The following is a 21,038-nucleotide window of genomic DNA, read 5'->3' on the forward strand; positions in this document are numbered from 1 at the left end:
ACTGGGTAACAGGCAGAGGTTGGAACAGTTTGGAGGGCTCAGAATAAGACAGGAAAATGTGGGAAAGTTTGGAACCTCCTGAAGACATATTGAGTGGTTTTGACAAAAATGCTGATATGAACAATAAGGTCCAGGCTGAGGTGGTCTCAGATGGAGATGAGAAACTTGTTGGGTACTGGAGCAAAGATGACTCTTTGTTATGTTTTAGCAAAGAGACTAGTGGCATCTTGCCCCTGCCCTAGAGATTTGTGGAACTTTGAACTTGAGAGAGATGATTTAGGGTATCTGGCAGAAGAAATTTCTAAGCAGCAAAGTATTCAGAAGGTGACTTGGGTGCTGTTAAAAGCATTCCATTTTAAAAGGGAAACAGCATAAAAGTTCAGAAAATTTGCAGCCTGATGATGCAGTAGAAAAGAAAAATCCATTTTTGAGGAGAAATTCAAGCCAGCTGCAGAAATTTGCATGAGTAGCAAGGAGCCTAACGTTAATCCCTAAGACCATGGGGAAAATGTCTCCAGGCCATATCAGAGACATTCATGGCAGCCCCTCCCATCACAGGCCCAGGAGGAAAAAGTGGTTTTGTGGGCCGGGCCCAGGGTCCCCGTGTGGTGTGCAGCCTAGGGACTTGGTGCCCTGTGTCCCAGCCACTCCAGCCATGGCTGAAAGGGGCCAATGTACAGCTTGGGCTGTGGCTTCAGAGAGTAGAAGCCCCAAGCCTTGGCAGCTTCCACGTGATGTTGAGCCTGCGGGTGCACAGAAGTCAAGAATTGAGGTTTGGGAACCTCCGTCTAGATTTCAGAAGATGTATGGAAATGCCTGGATGTCCAGGCAAAAGTTTTCTGTAGGGGCAGAGCCCTCATGGAGAACCTCTGCCAGGGAGGGAAATGCAGTAGGGAAATGTGGGATCAGAGCCCTTACACAGAGTCAGAGTCCCTACTGGGGGACTGCCTAGTGGAGCTGTGAGAAGAGGGCCACTGTCCTCCAGACCCCAGAATGGTAGATCCACTGACAGCTTGCACCATGAGCTTGGAAAAGCTGCACTCAACACCAGCCTGCGAAAGCAGCCGGAAGGGGGGCTGTACCCTGCAAAGCCACAGAGGTGGAACTGCCTAAGACCATGGGAACCCATCTTTTGCATCAGTGTGACCTGGATGTGAGATCTGGAGTCAAAGGAGATCATTATGGAGCTTTAAAATTTGACTCCCCTGCTAGATTTTGGACTTGCATGGGCCCTGTAACCCCTTTGTTTTGGCCAATTTCTCTCATTTGGAATGGCTGTATTTACCTGACACCAGTACCCGCATTGTATCTAGGAAGTAACTAGCTTGTTTTTGATTTTACAGGCTCATAGGTGGAAGGGACTTGCCTTGTCTCAGATGAGACTTTGGACTTTTGGGTTAATGCTGAAATGAGTTGAGACATTGGGGGACTGTTGGGAAGGCATGATTGCTTTTGAAATGTGAGGACATGAGATTTGGAGGGGCCAGGGGCAGAATGATTGGTTTCACTGTGTCCCCATTTAAATATCAACTTCAATTATATCTCTCAGAATTCCCACGTGTTATGGGAGGGACCCAGGGGGATGTAATTGAATCATGGGGGCTGGTCTTTTCCATCCTAATCTCGTGATAGTGAATAAGTCGCACGAGATCTGAAGGGTTTATCAGGGGTTTCCGCAACCATGTGGAACTGTAAGTCCAATTAAACCTCTTTTTGTTCCCAGTTTCAGGTATGTCTTTATTAGCAGTGTGAAAACAAACTAATACAGACTAGAAGCCTTGTGACAGGAAAACTGAACATCTGAGACATCTATAGAAAAAAAGATCTGCTTACATCCAGTCCTTGGAGTTCCAGTAGACTGATTTATTGACCAACAGCATTGCTCCTCCAGCTCCATTCCAGGAGACAGGCACCCCAGAAGTAGCAGGACTGGTAGACATCACTAGTATTGTATATGACTTGTGCATGTATGTGTGTTGAGGAAGAGGATGGGGAAAACAATGATGGTGGTCACCAGGTAAGATGGGACCCAGGAAGAGATTGCAAGGCCAGGCCCCATGAACCCCCCCCAAAGAACGCCCCTCCTCTTGGAAATAAAAGTGGTTCTGGATCCAGGGACATCAACAGTTGCAAACTGATATTAAGAGTTGCCTATTGGATCTGTTCTAAGGGGTATGTTATGTGAAGCCAAATTAATGAAGTTAGGAAGTCACATGACAAGTTGATGGGTACTTTGTTTCATCACCTTGTAGAATTTCTTCCTTTTGAACCTCTTTACTGGGTGTTAGCTGGTGACTTAGGGGTAGGGATATGGAGGCTGTCATAGGCCCATCTCCGCTCTTGGGCCTGAAGGGAATCCTATGTATGCAGCAGTATACAAAGTATGCAGGGATGGGGAGGATGACAATGGCAAAAAGGGTGATCATCAAGAGCAGTGCCCATGGTGGGTATGGTCGAAGCACCTCTTTTGACTGTGGAGAGATGGGAAAAAGGTTCAGAATATCAAAATCCCCAAGAGAAGAGGAATAGTTGTGGAGGGCAAGGGTGGGTGGGGAACCAAAGCAGAAAACCCATGAATCTTCCGGCAGTAAGAGAATGAGATGACTGGGTTCTTTCACCCAGAGTGAATTGAAAGGTCTGGTCCCCACTCCCAAAGGGGTTCTGGGTCCTGGGGGAGGCTCACAGTGCTTGAGTCCCAGGACATGTAGGCGATCGGCTTCATACAAAGATGAACCATCATGGTCACAAACAGGATTAGCAGCACAACTGGACACAGACGGGGCCACAGCCAACCACAGATGGGAGAGATGGGGTGGCCCAACAGGATTGTCAGGTCTGCAAGGAACCTGGAGAAGGGCCACCAGAGTGTGGGATGCCCAGTTAGGCCTCACCACCTTGGAGGCAGGGCCAGCCCAACCTTGGCATCTTTCAAACATTCTATTGTATCTCTAATCTCCTGTTTCATCTCAAGTCTTGTCCTCTCTCATCTTCCCCCTAGTCAGTCTGTCTTCTATCCCAACCCAAGAAAATTTTCCAAACACCCCTCTCCTGCTCAAGAATGTTCCATGGGTATCCAATGGCCTCAGGAGAAAGGCCAAGTCTCTTTCATTCATCCCACAAATATGAGAATGTCTATGATGTGCCAGGAACTCTTCTAAGTGCTGGATATCCAGCAGTGAACAACACAGATAAAAGAAAGTGGCATTTGGCCCTTGGGGAACTTATCTAGTTTATTTCAGCCAACTATCCAGTCTCCTTTAGTACATATTCTCAATCTCAATAAATATAAAAGTGGGGTCTTTTGGTCTAGGGTGCCCATCACCCTATCTCCACCTACTCATCTGTCCAGGCTCTGCTCAAGCATCCTCTCCTCTAGGCGACCTTCCCTAACTCTCCAGTCTTCCTTAACTAACCATCCGTGCCCCCGGAGTTGCCCTGGCTACCTCTACTATAGACTTACATTCCACAGTTATATCTTCCAGGTCTCACTCCCAGATTATCTTGTTGTCTTTCCCAGGTAGCTCTGCCTCCCAGAATCAGACCACTTCTCTTAATCCACAACTCCTCTACTTTTGGCCAAGCCATTCTTAGCTCTCACTTGAAATATTACGTAGCTTTCACCAGGCAGGGTGGCTCACACTTGTAATCCCAGCACTTTAGGAGGCTGAGGCAGGTGATCATGAGGTCAAGAGTTCCAGACCAGCCTGGCCAACATGGTGAAACCCTGTCTCTACTAAGAATACAAAAATTAGCCGGGCGTGGTGGTGCATGCCTGTAATCCCAGCTACTCAGAAGGCTGAGGGAGGAGAATTGCTTGAACCTAGGAGGTGGAGGTTGCAGTGAGCTGAGATCACACCACTGCACTCCAGCCTGGGCAACAGAGCAAGACTCCATCTCAAAAAAAAAAGAAAGAAAGAAAGAAAGAAATATTACATAGCTTCCAACTCTTATCCTGGCTTCACTCTCGACTTTTCCTGGTCTGTTCTCCAGACAGCAGCCATAGATACCTTTTTAAAAAACAAATCTAATAATGGCACTCCCACTGGAAAATGTCATTCTCCTACTCAAAACCCTCCAATGCTTCATCTGTCATTCTGCATACAAAGCTGAGTCCTATCATGGCTTACAAAACCCTATATGACTTGGCTGCCATCACTTCTCTAGCCTCATCTCCTAATATCTTCTATTCCAGCCTCTCTGACTTCTTTGTTTCTCAGAAACTCTAGGCATTATGCTTCCTCTGGCCTTGGTAATTTCTGTTTCTCTGCAGGGAGCACTTTCCTCAAAATCTTGTCATGACTCCCTCCCTCCTATCATTCAGGAGTCTGCTCACATGTCACCTTATTGGAAGGGCCCTCCCTGAAGTTGTATGTGGATTGGTGCCCACACACACTCCCACTATGGGCCATCTGACCTCACCCTTTGATTCTTCCTATCACCTATATTTATTCTCGATGTTTTTATTCTTCATTTGCTAATTTGTTTATTGTCTCTCTAGACCACTAAAATGTAAGCTTTCTGAGAATAGGAATACTTCTTTTATTCAATGCCCCTATCCCTGATGACTAAAACAGTGCCTGGCACATATTCAGCACCCAAAATATATGTGAAAATGGATGAATGAATAAAAAGATTTCCCAGAAGACTCTGAAATTAAGGGTCCCTATGTCACACTAGTTGGGTTGACACTAGAGGCAACAAGAAAGGGGTCAACCTTCCCTATAGTCCCATGCTTTGTGAGAACCTCGGCTTAGGACATCACCTCCTGGCCCCATAGGCCCAGGATACAGCCATGGTCTCAAACACGACAATGACGATGATGGGGAAGACTATCCAGTAGTCACTCAGCAGTCTGATGAAGTGGCTGCCTGAAGGTCGCGTGAAGAAGAGGCCGCACACGAACATGAGCAGAAAGACTTCCACTGGAGAAAACATGAGATCTGGATCAAGGTTAGAAGTCAGGGCTGGGTGACAAGGGTCATAGACCAGGGCTGGTGGCCGGGCGTGGTGGCTTACATCTGTAATCCAAGCATTTTGGGAAGCCAAAGTGGGCAGATTGCTTAAGCTCAGGAGTCTGAGACCAGCCTGGCAACATGGCGAAAGCCCGTCTCTGCAAAAACTACAAAACAGCCAGGTGTGGTGATGCACGCCTATGGTCCCAACTACTGGGGAGGCTGAGGTGGGAGGATCACTTGAACCCAAGAGGCAGAAGTTGCAGTAAGCCGAGATCACACCACTGCACTCCAGCCTGGGCTACAGGGACCCTGTCCCAAAAAGAGAGTCCCAGTGGTGTCAGGGGTCAGGGTCATTGTTAGGAGTAGGGCCTAGGTCAGAGTACCTATGAGCAACTTTGTATGTTTCCTGAAGAAAGAGAAGGTGTCCTGGAGTGGAGTAATGATGCCCTGCACAATCCCTATTGCACTGCTCAGCCCCATGGCCAGCAACATCAGGAAGAAGATAAAGGACCAGAAGACAGACAGAGGAAGGAAGGACATGGCTTCAACAAAGGACAGAAATGCAAACTTTGGGCCCTCGCTAGCCTGCAAAGAGAGAATAAACAGGTGTTAAAGTGTCATTGAACTAAACAATAACAAAAAAATATAGACCAGTATACATTCTATCTTCCCTGGAAAACTCCTGAAAATCCCTGGATCACTGAGAAAATCAGATCTCCAAGCTAACCCCCTGACATGGAAAATCAATCCACCTAGCATTATCCATGGAAGGCCATTCCGCAAACTATAGTACTTTGTATTACTGAGAGCCACAGAAGATCCTGGTGCTTCCGGGATATTTTCTGGTGCTAATAAAAGCTAAAATTTCTGTTGTGCTAAAGGCTTTCCGGAACTCTAGGCTCCCCCCTCAGCTATTTTTACTGACCTTAAGAAACTGAGTCTCTATGTTGCACTCAGTCACCTCGCGGAGAACCATGCTTTTGATGTGCTGGGGAAGGCCACTGAACCAGGCGTTGTAGATGGAGGTTGGGTTGTCAAGCAGGTTGACAGGGGGCTTGGCGTCAGGAGGCAGTTTCCCTAGGTTTATCAGCTTTAAAAGTATTTCAGCATTCCTGGGGATAGGGGGTTGAATCAAATCGAACCATTTGGCCCAGTAGAAGATAGTCTCCTTTTCCCTTATCTTCAAGATAGAAAAGGCTATCACTGGCTTAGCATTACTGATCCGGGTAAGACAGAGCCTGGGATGAAATCTAGAAGGCACCCGCCTTCAGGGACATGAATTCGTTTGTGTAATCCTGGAGAATTTATGACCATGGGAGAGCCTAGGAGAAGCATTTTCTAGTCTTCCTGGGGACTCTGTGGCCTCTGTTCTAGTGATGGGGTTTCTTATTCACTCTCTACCTTCCCTCTCTGCTGAGACTAACGGGTAAAAGCCAACTTTCTGAAGTTCCTATTACCGCATGTCCGGGAGCACACAGACCATGCTCATAACGTTCCCATGGAGCCGTGCTGTGTGAGAGCAACTGCTGGTTCGACTTTTTGATGTGAGCCCTGCTGACCATTTTGGCCTCATATGTCCCTATGGCCCTCTTCACATTCCATGTTCTGGCCAGATTTAACTACTTACCGTTTCAGGGCCCATCATACCGCCTCACACACAATACCAACTCCACCCCCACCACCATTCTTCACTTGGCTAACTCCTACAAATCCTTAAAAATTCAGCTCATTAATTGAGACCATCCTGGCCAACATGGTGAAACCCCATCTCTACTAAAAATACAAAAATCAGCTGGGCGTGGTGGCGCGGTGCCTGTAGTCCCAGCTATTCGGGAGGCTGAGGCAGGAGAATCGCTTGAACCTGGGAGGCAGAGGTTGCAGTGAGCCGAGATCACGCCACTGCCCTCCAGCCTGGGCGACAGCGAGACTCCATCTCAAAAAAAAAAAAAAAAAAAAAAAAAAATCAGCTCATTGCTCTGTAAGAACTGCAATGGACAGCTCGCCAAGATTCACTGATAAAAGCAAAAGGCAAGCAAGTAGAGTTTGATCACATTTTAGAAAATAAAATACTATATGCTATTCCAGTAATAAGCTAGAGATTTGAACCAATTTTCTCATTGGAAGTAATTTAAAAGGCTGGAGAGATATTTTTAAATCTTCTAACAAAATAAAAATGTTGAGCAGATAATAAGGAATTATCAGGTAAAAATTGAAGTACAGGCAAAGCAGTGGAGAAAGGGGACTTCCAAAGATACTTTGTCCCAAAGATGTATGCCAAATACAACAAACTGGACCTGCAGTTTCCAATGTTACGACTTTTCAGATACAAAAGGGGGCCATGGAGGCCAGATATAAAACACCAGAGCCTGCCCAAAATAAGGATCAGAATAGAAGTTCCCCTCTTCAATCTGACACTTCAAAGGGCTACACCTTCACAATAAAAATGAAGCAGAAGCTTGCTCCCGGCCCTTCTACACAACTGGGAATGCAAGGAAAGCTGTTTCAGAAATGATCTACAGATTTGATGCAATCCCAGTTAACACCATGGCAGGCTTTTTATTTTCTTTTTCTTTTTTTTGAGATGGAGCCTCGCTGTGCTGCCCAGGCTGGAGTGCATTGGTGCGATCTCCGCTCACTGCAACCTCCGCCTCCCAGGTTCAAGCAATTCTCCTGCCTCAGCCTCCCAAGTAGTTGGGACAGGCGTGCACCGCCATGCCTGGCTAATTTTTGTATTTTTAGTAGAGACAGGGTTTCATCATGTTGGCCAGGCTGGTCTCGAACTCTGGACCTCAGGTGATCTGCCTGCCTCGGCCTCCCAAAGTGCTGGGATTACAGGCATGAGCCACCACACTCAGTCTGGGAAGGTAATTCTAAAATTTACTTGGATAACAAAGATCTACAATAGTCAAAACAATTTTGGGAAAAAAATAACACAGTTGGAGAACTCATACAACTTGATTTTAAGATTTACTATAATACTTTAGTAATCAAAGCAGGGTGGTATTGGTTTAAAAAAAAAATAGACATGTTAACTAATGATCCTGAGTAGAGCCCAGAAACACATTGTGGTCAACTAATTGTCAACAAAGATACCAAGGCAGCTTAATAAGAAAAGAATAGTCTTATTAACAAATAGTGTTAGAACAACTGAATATCTAAATAGAAAAAAATTTAATCTTGATCCTTGCCTCATACCTTATACAGAAATTTATGTGAAATAGATATCTAAACAGAAAAAGCAAAAACTTTAAAACACAGGAGAAAAATCTTTGCAATCTTGGCCAGGCGCGGTGGCTCATGCCTGTAATCCCAGCACTTTTGGAGGCTGAGGTGGGCAGATCACTTGAGGTCAGGAGTTCAAGACCAGCCTGGCCAACATGGTGAAACCCCGTCTCTACTAAAAATACAAAAATTAGCCAAGCGTGGTGGCGGGTGCCTGTAGACCCAGCTACTTGGGAGACTGAGACGGGAGAATCACTTGAGCCTGGGAGGCAGAGGCTGCAGTGAGCCAAGATCATGCCACTGCACTCCAGCCTGGGCAACAGAGTGAGACTCTATCTCAAAAAAAAAAAAAAAAATCTTTGCAACTTTGAGGTAAACAGAACTGTCTTAGGATGTAAAAAGCTCAAAACATGAAAGAAAATTGATAAATCGGGCATCATCAAAATTATGTCTTTTCATCAAAAGTCTTCTTTAACAAAAGACAAACCCCAGAATGAGATATAATATCCACAATATGTACAACTGACAAAGAACTTGCATTTAGGATATATAAAGAATGCTTACAACTCAATAATTTCACCACCTAAAAAAAAAACCTGATTTTTAAAATGGGCAGTAGACTTGAAAAGACACTTTACAAGACAAGTTCTGTAAAAGGCCAGTAAGCACTTTCAAAGGTAGCCAACATCAGTAGTCCTGAGAAACAGGCAAATTAACATCACAATGGCATACCACACCACACATCTGCCAGAATGGTTAAAATTAAAAAGCCTGATGTCATCAAGTATTGACAAGGATGCAGGACAACCAGAACTCTCATACCTTACTAGTAAGAATGGAAAACTGATTTAAAACCACTTTGGAAACAGTTCCACAATTTCTTATGAAATTAAACATACCATTACCATGTAACCCAGTGACCCAATGATCCTTCTCTTAGGTGTTTATCCAAGAGAAATGAAAACATATGTCCATACAAGGACTTGTACATGAACTCTCAAAGCAGCTCTACTCGAGACAGCCCTAAACTGGAAACAACTCAGATGCCTATGAGTAGGAGAATGGATAAATTGTGGTATAATCATAAAACGGAATAATACTTAGGAATAAAAAGGAACGAACCTCCAATACATCCAGTATCATAGATGAATACTAAAAACATGCTAAGTGAAAGAAGTCAGGTATAAGAATGCATATGATTCTATTTACTCTAAAGAAAAACAAAGACAAATCTAATCCATGATGATAGAAAACAGATTGGTGATTAATTGGGGCCAGGAGTGAGAGGAACACAGGTAGAAAATATGAGAGTTTCTAAGACCTAGATGATATAGTCAAAAGGTATAACAAATGAGATGACATGGCCAGTGAGTCAGAGACAATATGTGAACAAACAAAGGCTGAGAATTTTTGGAACTAATGAAAAGAGTAATCCATAGATGCAAGAAGCCAAAAGAATCCCAAGCAAAATAAAAGGAATTCCCCATTAGATATATTACAGTGAAGGTGTAGAGAAACAATGTTAAAAGCTACCTGTGCCTTGGCAAATAATTTATGAATCAAAAGTCCCTAAAAGCACTTGCAACAACAAAAGTTGACAGACAAGTGGGATCCAATTAAACTAAAGAGCTTCTGCACAGCAAAAGAAACTCAACAGAGCGAACAGACAACCCACTGAATGAGAGAAAATATTTGCAAACTATGCATCCAACAATAGTCTAATATCCAGAATCTATGAGAAACTTCAGCAATTTGATAAGCAAAAAATAAATAACCCCATTTAAAAAATGGGCAAAGGACATGAACAGACACTTCTCAAAAGAAGACATACATGCAGCCAATAAATATATGAAAAAATGCTCATTGGTGTGTTTCTCACCACACTAATCAGAATGGCTATTAAAAAAACAAAAAATAACAGATGTTGGTGAGGCTGCAGAGGAAAGAGAATGCTTACACACTGTTGCTGGGAATGTAAATTAGTTCAGCCACTGTGGAAAGCAGTTTGGAGATTTCTCAAAGAACTTAAAAGGGAATTACCATTCAACCCAGCAATCCCATTACAGGATCTATATACCCAAAGGAAAATAAATCGTTCTACCAAAAAGATACATGTACTCATATGTTTATCACAGTACTATTCACAATAGCAAAGACATGAAATCAAGCTAGATGCCCATCAATGGTAGACTGGATAAAGAAAATGTGATACATATATACTGTGGAATACTATGCTGCCATGAAAAAGAACAAAATCATGTCCTTTGCAGCAATATGGATGCAGCTGGAGGCTATTATCCTAAGTGAATTAACATAGGAATAGAAAATTGGTGGGGTGCGGTGGCTCACGCCTGTAATCCCAGCATTTGGGAGGCAGAGGCAGGCAGATCACGAGGTCAGGAGATCGAGACCATCCTGGCTAACACGGTGAAACCCCATCTGTACTAAAAATACAAAAAAATTAGCTGGGCATGGTGGTGGGTGCCTGTAGTCCCAGCTACTCAGGAGGCTGAGGCAGGAGAATCATTTGAACCCAGGAGGCAGAGGTTGCAGTGAGCTGAGATCACGCCACTGCACTCCAGCCTGGGCAACACAGCGAGACTCCATCTCAAAAAAGAAAGAAGAAAGAAAGAAAAGAAAGAAAAGAAAAGAAAGACAGACAGACAGACAGAAAGAAAGAAAGAAAATCAAATACCATATATTGTCACTTATAAATAGGAGCTATACATTGAGTGCACATGGACATAAAGATGGCAGCAATAGACACTGAAGACTACTAGAAGGAAGAAGGGAGGGGAATGAGGATTCAAAAACTACCTGTTGGGTACTATGCTCACTAGCTGGGTGATGGGCTAATTCATACCCTAAACTTCAGCAACACACAATTTACCCATATCACAAACCTGCAGATGTACCCTCTGAAACTAAAAAAAAAAAGTTGAAAAGGTAAAAAAGGTTGTTTGTGAAAAAGAAAAATTGCCTTCAAACTGACAACTGAATTCTCAACAGCCATAAAGAAAGCTGGGGGCCGGGCGCGGTGGCTCATGCCTGTAATCCTAGCACTTTGGGAGGCCGAGGATGGCAGATCACAAGGTCAGGAGATCGAGACCATCCTGGCTAACACGGTGAAAGCACGTCTCTACTGAAAATACAAAACATTAGCCAGGCGTGGTGGCAGACGCCTGTAGTCCCAGCTACTCGGGAGGCTGAGGCAGGAGAATGGCGTGAACCCGGGAGGCGGAGGTTGCAATGAGCCGAGATCATGCCACTGCACTCCAGCCTGGGCGACAGAGCGAGACTCCACCTCAAAAAAAAAAAAAAAAAAGGAAGCTGAAAGATGCCAGAGGCGGTGGCTCATGCCTGTAATCCCAGCATTTTGGGAGGATGAGGCAGACCGATCACTTGATGTCAGGAATTCGAGACCAGCCTGAGCAACATGAGGAAACTCTGTCTCTACTAAAAATATAAAAATTAGCCCGGCGTGGTGGCGTGTGCCTGTAGTCCCAGCTACTCAGGAGGCTGAGGCACAAGAATTGCTTGAACCTGGGAGGCAGAGGTTGCAGTGAGCCGAAAGCCTGGGTGACAGAGGGAGGCTTGGTGAAAAAGAAAGAAAGAAAGAAAGAAAGAGAGAGAGAGAGAGAGAAAGAAAGAAGGAAGGAAGGAAGGAAGAAGGAAGGAAGGAAGGAAGAAAGAAAGAAAGAAAGAAAGAGAGAGAGAGAGAAAGAGAAAGCTGAAAGATAGTAGGCTATCTTCAATGTGCTAGGAAAAAAAAAAAAAAAAGCACTGCCAAGCTAGCAATCTATATCCAGATACAATAGATTTCAAAACACAGTGAAAGATATTCTCAGAAAAGAAAAGCAGGGAATTGGCCACTAGCAGACCATCACTAAAGAATAATTTAGGCTGGGTATGGTGGCTCATGCCTGTAATCCCAGCACTTTGGGAGGCCAAGGCAGGTGGATCACCTGAGGTCAGGAGTTCAAGACCAGCCTGGCCAACATGGTGAAACCCCATCTCTACCAAAAATATAAAAACTAGCCGGGCGTGGTCGTGGGCACCTGTAATCCCAGCTACTTGGGAGGCTGAGGCAAGAAATTGCAGTGAGCCGACACAGTGTCACTGCACTCTGGCCTCAGTGACAGAGTGAGACTCCATCTCAAAAAAAAAAAAAAAAAAAAAAAAAAAAGAGTAATTTAAAGGATATTCAAGTAGAAGGAAATCCCTCATGGAAGGGCCAGGATGCAAGACAGAATAAAGATCAAAGAAAGCAATAAATAGGAAGTAGTACATCTAATTGAACATTAACTATATAATAAAACAATAATATCTTTGCATTTTAGCAAAATAATATGAAATAAAAATACATGAGGTGCATGCTTGTAATCCCAGCTACTCGAGAGGCTGAGGCAGGAGAATCACTTGAACCCAGGAGGCAAAGGTTGCAGTGAGCTGAGATTGCACCACTGCTCTCCAGCCTGGGTGACAAAGTAAGACTCCATCTCAAAACAAAACAAAACAAAAACATGATATAACATTCAAATGTAAGTTAGGAATGCATGTAAATGGATATAAAGAGTTTTGGAGCCCTTATCTTGAGAGACAGTGAAGTACTGATTACCTTTAGACATCGATAAATTAAGAATGCATATTGTGAATTCTGGAGAAATCACTAAATCAGAAAACAGAGTGGATAACTTCCAGGCTAGCGGAGGAAAAAAAGACGGAATGATAAATAACTACTAAGTCAATCCGAAAGAAGGCAAGAAAAGAGAAGAAATGAAATACAGACCAGGAGAAACAAATAGCAAAGTAAGATGGGAGACAGAGCCAATTATTTCCTATCATGATGGCAGAGAAAGGGATCCAGCCTCCCTTTCTCTATAAAGAGCAACAATTTGGCGACTATCCTTGAGCAAAAATTACTCTGGGCCGGGCGCGGTGGCTTACGCCTGTAATCCCAGAACTTTGGGAGGTTGAGGCAGGAGGATCACTTGAGGTCAGGAGTTCGAGACCAGCCTAGCCAACATGGGGAAACCCCGTCTCTACAAAAAATACAAAAATTAGCTGGGCATGATGGCGCGTTCCTGTAATCCCAGCTACTGGGAGGCTGAGACAGGAGAATTGCTTGATTCCGGGAGGCGGAGTTTGCCATGAGACGAGATCACTCCACTGCACTCCAGCCTGGGCAACAGAGCGAGACTCTGTCTAAAAAAAATTAATAAAAAATAAAATTACTCTGGAAGAATTGAGAAGTCAGCTACAGCCGACTTTTAGTGGGACAAAGAACCCTAGAAAAACCCACATAGAAAGGGTGGAAAGAACAATTCCATTTTGCCAACATCACCCCATCCCCCGAGCCAGCACTGCTCAGCATGGAGAGGGAATTCCCTGGCTCGCATATCCCTCTTTCAGGCATAATGAGAGCAGGGTGTACCACCAGCTTCCCCAGTGTTTTGGACACTGCCCAACCAGCTTCAGTTTCACTCCATTCACATTTCCGTGGGGACTGGCATTGCCGAGACATACGGAGATAATGGGGAACCAAGAAGTGGGACAGGCTGTCAGTATCAGCCATGCTGGTGGGAGCCACAGCGCCCCCTAGTGGCCAGCTCAACACGTGACTCTAGCGGACTTCCGTACTGAGGACCTCAACAGCACTCCTGGCCACTGAGCAGCTCCCCACGGTTTTCACCGCCAAGGATCCCTTGGTGTTACCAATGGCTGATGCCAGCACCATTTTCTGCAAAGAAACCAAGCAGCTTTCACAACTGAGGAAACCAACTGCCAGCATTGCAGCAGCAAAAGCCCTGTAGTTTTTTCCACCTTCACAGTCTCCAGGTGCCTGGCACTCTAATTTCTCCTTCCTCTGTCCCTGAAACCACCTAAGCTGTTCAATACCATGGTCACCCAGACCAGACCCAGGGACTCACCCCAGTGGCCATCGCATTCTCTGGATGCCTAAGCCAACACCCCTCCTCCGTGGAGTCACCCCCAGCTGCTGCCTCTACAAGTGCTCTGAGCCAAGGACCCAGCACAGTTATCATGCATGTGCCTGCACACAGCCATGCCTCCCCATCCCCAGGTTCTAACTCCAGCATCACGTTTGCACCCTCAGCTGGGCCCCGCGGCTGCATGTGCACACACGCCTCCAGCTCAGCCCTGCAACTGCCCACGTACATGCAGATGGCCCGACCTTTGTGGCCAGACTGCAGCAGGCCCCTGCAATTACGCACAAGCTGTCAGCCCCCACTGCCACATGCATGCCCTTAGTCAACCCCAGCCCCTGCCTCTGACTCCACTGCTTGCCACCATTAATGAGCCTGCAACTAGCCTCTGCTGCCATGCTTGTGCCTACAGCCAGCCTCTACAGCAGAGTGTGTGCACACCACTGACCCCAGCCTCCACTACTGCGAGTCCTGGCCCCTAAATGCTAGGCAAGAGGCACAGCTGAGGTCCCAGAAAACTCTGTGGGAAGTTCACAGCCACTGTGGACCTCCCACAGCTGTTGCCACCAAGGACCATGCAGGTGCCAACATCACAGCCCCCAGCTGCCTGTGATAACAAGACTCTGTGTCCCTCCAACCTGGACCCACTACGCACACGCCCACCCACAGTTGGCACTCTGTGCCACTGGACCCAGTGCCAGAGAGCACCACTCTTCTCCTCCAACCCCCATGCAAGTGAAGGTCTTTCCTTACCAGTCCAGTCCATAAAATCTGGAAGAAGTTAATGCTTCTTCAAATGCTTTTCTCAAGACTATAAAAATCATGAAGAATTGGAGAATCATGACAACACCAAGGAAAACAATAAACTTCCATTAACTGACTCCAAAAAATTGCAGATCCACTAATTGCCTGACAAAGAATTCGCAATAATGGTTCTAAAGAATCTCAGTTAATTATAAAAGAACACAGAAAACAATTTAACAAAATCAGGAAAACAACACAACAATGAAAGAAGAGGCTAAACAAAGGCACTGAAAACATGAAAAATGACCAAACAAACATTTTTGAGCTGAAGAATAAAAATAAACTAAAAAATACAATAGATGGCTTCAACAGCTGACTAGAAAAGCAGAAGAAAGAATAAGCAAATTCAAAGACATCACTTTAAATCATCCAGTCAGAGGAGAAAAAGAAACGAAGATGACCAAAGAAAGTCTACAATATCTATGGGAGGCCATCAAGAGAATATTTACATAACAAGATTTACAGAGGAGAAGAGAGAAAAGGACAAAGTTTATTTTTAAAAATAGCTGAATACTTCCCTAATCTGGAGAAAGATACAAACATCCAGGTACAAGAAGTTCAGAGGTCTGTAATAAAATTCAACCCAAAGAAGAGTTCATTGAGACATATTACAAACAAATTATTTAAAACTAAAGACAAAGAATTCTGAAAGCAGAAAGAGAAAAGCATATCACATACAAGGGAGCCCCAGTACAAGTATCGACACATTTCTCAACAGAAATCTTGCAGTCCAGGAGAGAGTAAGATGATATATTCAAAGTGCTGAAAAAAAAATCTGACAACCAAGAATACTTTAAAAAGAAAGTAGGCCAGGCACAGTGGCTCACGCCTGTAATCCCAGCACTTTGGGAAGCCAAGGCATGCAGATCATGAGGTCAGGAGTTCAAGACCAGCTTGGCCAATATGGTGAAACCCTGTCTCTACTAAAAATATGAAAATTAGCTGGGCATGGTGGCGCCCACCTGTAGTCCCAGCTACTTGGGAGGCTGAGGCAGGAGGATCACTTGAACCCGGGAGGTGGAGGTTACAGTGAGATGAGATCACGCCACTGCACTCCAGCCTGGGCGACAGTGCAAGACTCTGTCTCAGAAAAAAAAAAAAGAAAAGAAAAGAGAAAAAAAAAGAAAACAGGCCACACCATTAGAACAGGTCTCATCTAATTCCCTTCAGTCATTTGATGTATACAAGTGATAAGGTTTGGGGCACAAAACTATTATCATATTACTATTAATTTTACCTTGTATTTGCCCTTTTTAAAACTTTGTATCTTTCACTTGTTAAATTTTTACAGAAGTACCACTCCTAACAAAATAATGCTGGCCCAGCCGAACACTTTGAGATGATAACAAAAGACTATGGAACAGACAGGCTGGGCTTGGTGGCTGATGCCTGTAATCCCCATACTTTGGGAGGCCGAGGCGGGTGGATCACGAGGTCAAGAGATCAAGACCATCCTGGCTAACACGGTGAAACCCCCTCTCTACTAAAAATACAAAAAATTAGCTGGGCGTGGTGGCGGGCGCCTATAGTCCCAGCTACCTGGCAGGCTGAGGCAGGAGAATGGCGTGAACCCAGGAGGTGGAGCTTGCAGTGAGCCGAGATCGCACCACTGCACTCCAGCCTGGGTGACAGAGCGAGATTCCGTCTCAAAAAAAAAAAAAAAAAAAAAAAAAGACGATGGAACAGACAAAATTGAACTACATAATGGACCTCAGATAGACTTAGCCTAAGAGATACTCCCTTCAAATGTCCCTTGTTGCTCAAATGTGGCTACAAGAGTTTGACACTGACTCCAAGTCAGGCCCATCATTGAGAGATAGGAAAACCCAAATATGAATGATTGATCAGTGATGCTTTTGGAGAAAGATCTTGATCAAAAGAGGAAATGTGAATGTTATCAGAATAAAATGGAGTCACTAAATAAGAAAACCCTAGCAAACTGAGCCGAGGAAGGCCATGAAGAGAGGGTTCTCACACTTGTATGTTTGATTAGAAAAACAACTACAAAAACTATAACCATGCATAAAGGCCATTGCAACCTTACACACACAAAATATTCCTGCAGAAACATCTGCCCAACAAATGCCTATCCAACCTTGGACTGGTGTCACCCTTGTTATTGATCTCTGTAGCCAAGGAAAATAATTTCAAAACAATTACGTTATCCTCCTCATTTTTTTCCTTTAAAAACCTTTGTTGGCTGGGCACGGTGGCTCACGCCTGTAATCTCAGCACTTCGGGAGGTCGAGGCGGGCGGATCACCTGAGGTCGAGAGTTCGAGACCAGCCTGACCAACATGGAGAAACCCCGTCTCTACTAAAAATACAAAATTAGCCGGGCATGGTGGCACATGCCTGTAATCCCAGCTACTCGGGAGGCTAAGGCAGGAGAATCGCTTGAACCCGGGACGTTCAATGCACTCCACCAGGTGGGAAAAAAGAATTTTAATATATACAACTGGAAAATGACTACATATCCAGAACATATAAAGAACTCCAAAGAAAAAGATAGATCATCCAATATTTTTTTTAAATGGGCAAAAATGAACTTGACCACACATTTTGCTTTAAACTATGACAATACAAGTATTTGCACGAGTGAGGTAATGAGAACTTCCACACACACATTTCATATACATACAATTATAAATTGGCACAGACACTATGGAAAGTAATTTGGCATCATCTGTGAAGCTGTAGATATATGTGGTAGATTGAAGAAATACAGCCACAGTATTTTGGAGCTCCTCCAATTAAGAGGTAAAGTCTATTTTTCACCTTTGGAATCTGGGGTAGCCTTTTTACTTCCTTCAACCAAGAAATGTAGCAGCAATGGAAGCAGTCCTATACTTCGCTTCAAGACACTTTGCTGAGTCTGCCTTCGTGCTCTGTGAGCTACCATGTGAAGAAGACCAAACTAGCCCCATGGAGAGGCCTCATGGAAGAGAGCAGCCCTTGCTGGCCAGCCAACTGACTGCAAACCCAGCCACCACCACTTAAAGAAGAGCAGTGCCAGCTGGGTGCGGTGGCTCATGCCTGTAATCCCAGCACTTTGGGAGGCCAAGGTGGGTGGATCACTTGGGGTCAGGAGTTTGAAACCATCCTGGTGAACATGGTGAAACCCTGTCTCTACTAAAAATACAAAAATCAGCTGGGTGTGGAGGCGGGTGCCTGTAATCCCAGCTACTCAGGAAGCTGAGGCAGGAGAATCGCTTGAACCCAGGAGGCGGAGGTTGCAGTGAGTCGAGATTGCACCATTACACTCCAGCCTGGGTGACAAAAGCAAAGATCTGTCTCAAAAAAGAAAAAAAAAAAAAGAAGAAGAAGAAGAGCAGTGAGCAGTGCTGTCCCTACTGGGCTCAGCCCCCAGCCAACCCTCCAGCTAAATGCAGCCATGTCAGTGAAGCCATACAAGCCCAGCAGAAGAGCTTTCCAGCCAACCCTCAGGACCATGAGATAAACCATTGCTGTTTTAATCCATTTACTTCCAGAGTGATTTGTTACCCAAGAATAGACAACTATGTCCCAACAATCTAATTCATATCCCAGAAAAATGTGCACATATTTAGTGCATCAGGAACATGCATAAGAATGTTTGCAGCAACACTGTTTTAATAGCATAAAACTGGAAAGACTCCAAATGTTATCAATAGTAGAATGGATTTTTTAAAACTGTGGTATATTCATATACTGAAACATTATACAGCATTTTAAAAGCACAGATTAGGCCTGGCGTGGTGGCTCAAGCCTGTAATCCCAGCACTTTGGGAGGCCGAGGCGGGTGGATCATGAGGTCAGGAGATGGAGACCATCCTGGCTAACACGGTGAAACCCTGTCTCTGCTAAAAATACAAAAAATTAGCCGGGCATGGTGGTGGGCGCCTGTAATCCCAGCTACTCGGGAGGCTGAGGCAGGAGAATGGTGTGAACCCAGGAGGTGGAGGTTGCAGTGAGCCGAGATCGCACCACTGCACTCCAGCCTGGGCAACAGAGCAAGACTCCGTCTCAAAAAAAAAGAAAAAAAAAAGCACAGATTAAAGTTATACACAATATGGATAAATATTACAAACATGTTGGATGAGAAAAAGAAAGCACAAAAGTAAGCAAAGAGAATGTATATATGAGGGAACAAATAACTAAACATATTGCTTTATATAAGTGGACAAATTAAACTATATTGCTTAGCTATGCATACATAGATGATAGAATATAAAGAAAAACATAAAACTAATCACTATCCTTAGTTCTTTGTTTTTCCTTTTTTTTCTTTTTTTTTTTTTTTTCTGAGACGGAGTCTCACTCTGTTGCCCAGGTGGAATGCAGTGGCACAATCTCAGCTTACTGCAGCCTCCGCCTCCCGGGTTCAAGCAATTCTTCTGCTTTGGCCTCCTGAGTAGCTGGGACTACAGGTGTGTGCCACCACGCCCAGCTAATTTTTGTATTTGTTAGTAGAGATGGGGTTTCACCATATTGGCCAGGCTGGTCTCAAACTCCTGACCTCGTGATCCACCCACCTCAGCCTCCCAAAGTGCTGGGATTATAGGCATGAGCCACCGCACCCAGCTTGTTTTTCTTTATATTTGATCATCTATGTATGCATATCTACTAAGCAATATAGTAGCCACTATCCTGACTTTTATGATGGTTACCTCTGGGAGGCAGTAAAGAGATTATGATTAGAAAAAGATACACAGAGAGCATCTAGGGTTATTCTAGTTCTTAATACAGCTGATGTTTATTTCATAGTTCATTACACAGTACATTGTTTTATACATTTTTTTCTCCTTTTTTTTTTTTGTTAGAGGCGGGGTCTTGCCCAGCTGATTTCAAACTCCTGGGTTCAAGCAATCCTCCCACCTCAGCCTCTCTAAGAGCTGGCGTTACAGGTGTGAGCCACTGCTCCCGGCCTTGTTTTATGCATTTTTCCATATGTATGTAATAGCTCATAATAAAAGGTTTTTTTGAAAATACACAAAAAAACTACCATTACACTCTCACCAGACTGGAAACAATTTAAAAGTCCAACCAAGTTTAATCAAGTGTTGTGCAAAAAGTAGAACAAATGGACGTCTCACACATCCCTGATGGGAGGGTAATGCATTACACCACTTTGAAAACCAGAAAATATATGAAAAAATTGAAGGTGAGCACACCCTACTCAGCAATTCCTTTCCTAACTATATGTTGTCAACTACTCTTGCACATGCACACACATATATTCCCAGGCATCTTCTAGAAGAAAATGGTGGTTATTTGTAAGGCTTAGGATTACTAGGAGAGGTCGGGCATGGTGGCTCACACCTGTAATCCTAGCTCTTTGGGAGGCAGAGGCAGAAGGACAGCTTGAGCCCAAGAGTTCAAGACCTGCCTGAGCAATATAGTGGGACCCTGTTGTCAAAAATTTAAATTAAAAAAAAATCTGCTGGGAGAGACAGGAAGAGGAGGAGGAAGCAAAAAAAAAGAAAGAAAGAAAAAGATTACTGGGAGAAATTCAACTCAGGGTGGCCTCCTCTGGAAGGCCCCATCTGACTACCCCAGAAAGAATTAATGGCTCTGTCTCCTGTCCTCACCCATCACTTCAGTTACCAGTTAGCACAAGTTTTTGGCTGTCTCATTCTCCTTTCCTTCCCCCTCTAAAATTGAAAACTTAATGAAACAAGGACTGTGGTCTGATTCACCTGTCCAAGTCTCTGTGGTATAGAAAGAACACTTCCTAAATGTCTGATGGATGTTTTTGGAATTAATGCCTAAAAATAAGAAAAATAAGAAACAGGGGTGATCAGACAATCAAGGTTCTAGTACAGAGAATCCTTTTGGAGTTTCTGCTAGATTGACAGAAATCCCCAATTCAGGAGTTGACTGTTAAGAATGGGGACCTTAGGGCACGGTGGCTCACACCTGTAATCACAGCACTTTGGGAGGCCGAGGCAGGCGGATCACGAGGTCAGGAGATCGAGACCATCCTGGCTAACACGGTGAAACCCTGTCTTTACTAAAAATACAAAAAAATTAGCCGGGCGTGGTGACGGGCGCCTGTAGTCCCAGCTACTCAAGAGGCTGAGGCAGGAGAATGGCTTGAACCCGGGCGGCAGAGCTTGCAGTGAGCCGAGTTC

At 44.4% G+C, this 21,038-nt stretch overlaps 1 protein-coding gene across 2 annotated transcripts in view; it reads right to left on the reverse strand.

Moving 5' to 3' along the window:
- Window positions 1-1,716: 1,716 nt before the first annotated feature.
- SLC6A16 (solute carrier family 6 member 16) overlaps window positions 1,717-21,038 on the reverse strand; it is a 36,424-nt gene continuing 17,102 nt past the window's right edge. Inside the window, exons 9-13 of one of the 2 annotated variants that reach the window (XM_003269761.3) lie at window positions 5,881-6,067; window positions 5,339-5,540; window positions 4,763-4,922; window positions 2,684-2,846; window positions 1,717-2,471 (exon numbers count right to left, since the gene is read on the reverse strand). In XM_003269761.3, the coding sequence (XP_003269809.2) occupies window positions 2,202-2,471; window positions 2,684-2,846; window positions 4,763-4,922; window positions 5,339-5,540; window positions 5,881-6,067 (982 nt within the window). In that variant the 3' untranslated portion in view covers window positions 1,717-2,201. The remainder of the gene's footprint in view (window positions 2,472-2,683; window positions 2,847-4,762; window positions 4,923-5,338; window positions 5,541-5,880; window positions 6,068-21,038) is intronic. The other variant, XM_030821888.1, reaches the window with a different exon arrangement.

Source organism: Nomascus leucogenys, chromosome 10, assembly GCF_006542625.1.
Source record: "Nomascus leucogenys isolate Asia chromosome 10, Asia_NLE_v1, whole genome shotgun sequence".
In the NCBI taxonomy this organism is placed as follows: domain Eukaryota; kingdom Metazoa; phylum Chordata; class Mammalia; order Primates; family Hylobatidae; genus Nomascus; species Nomascus leucogenys.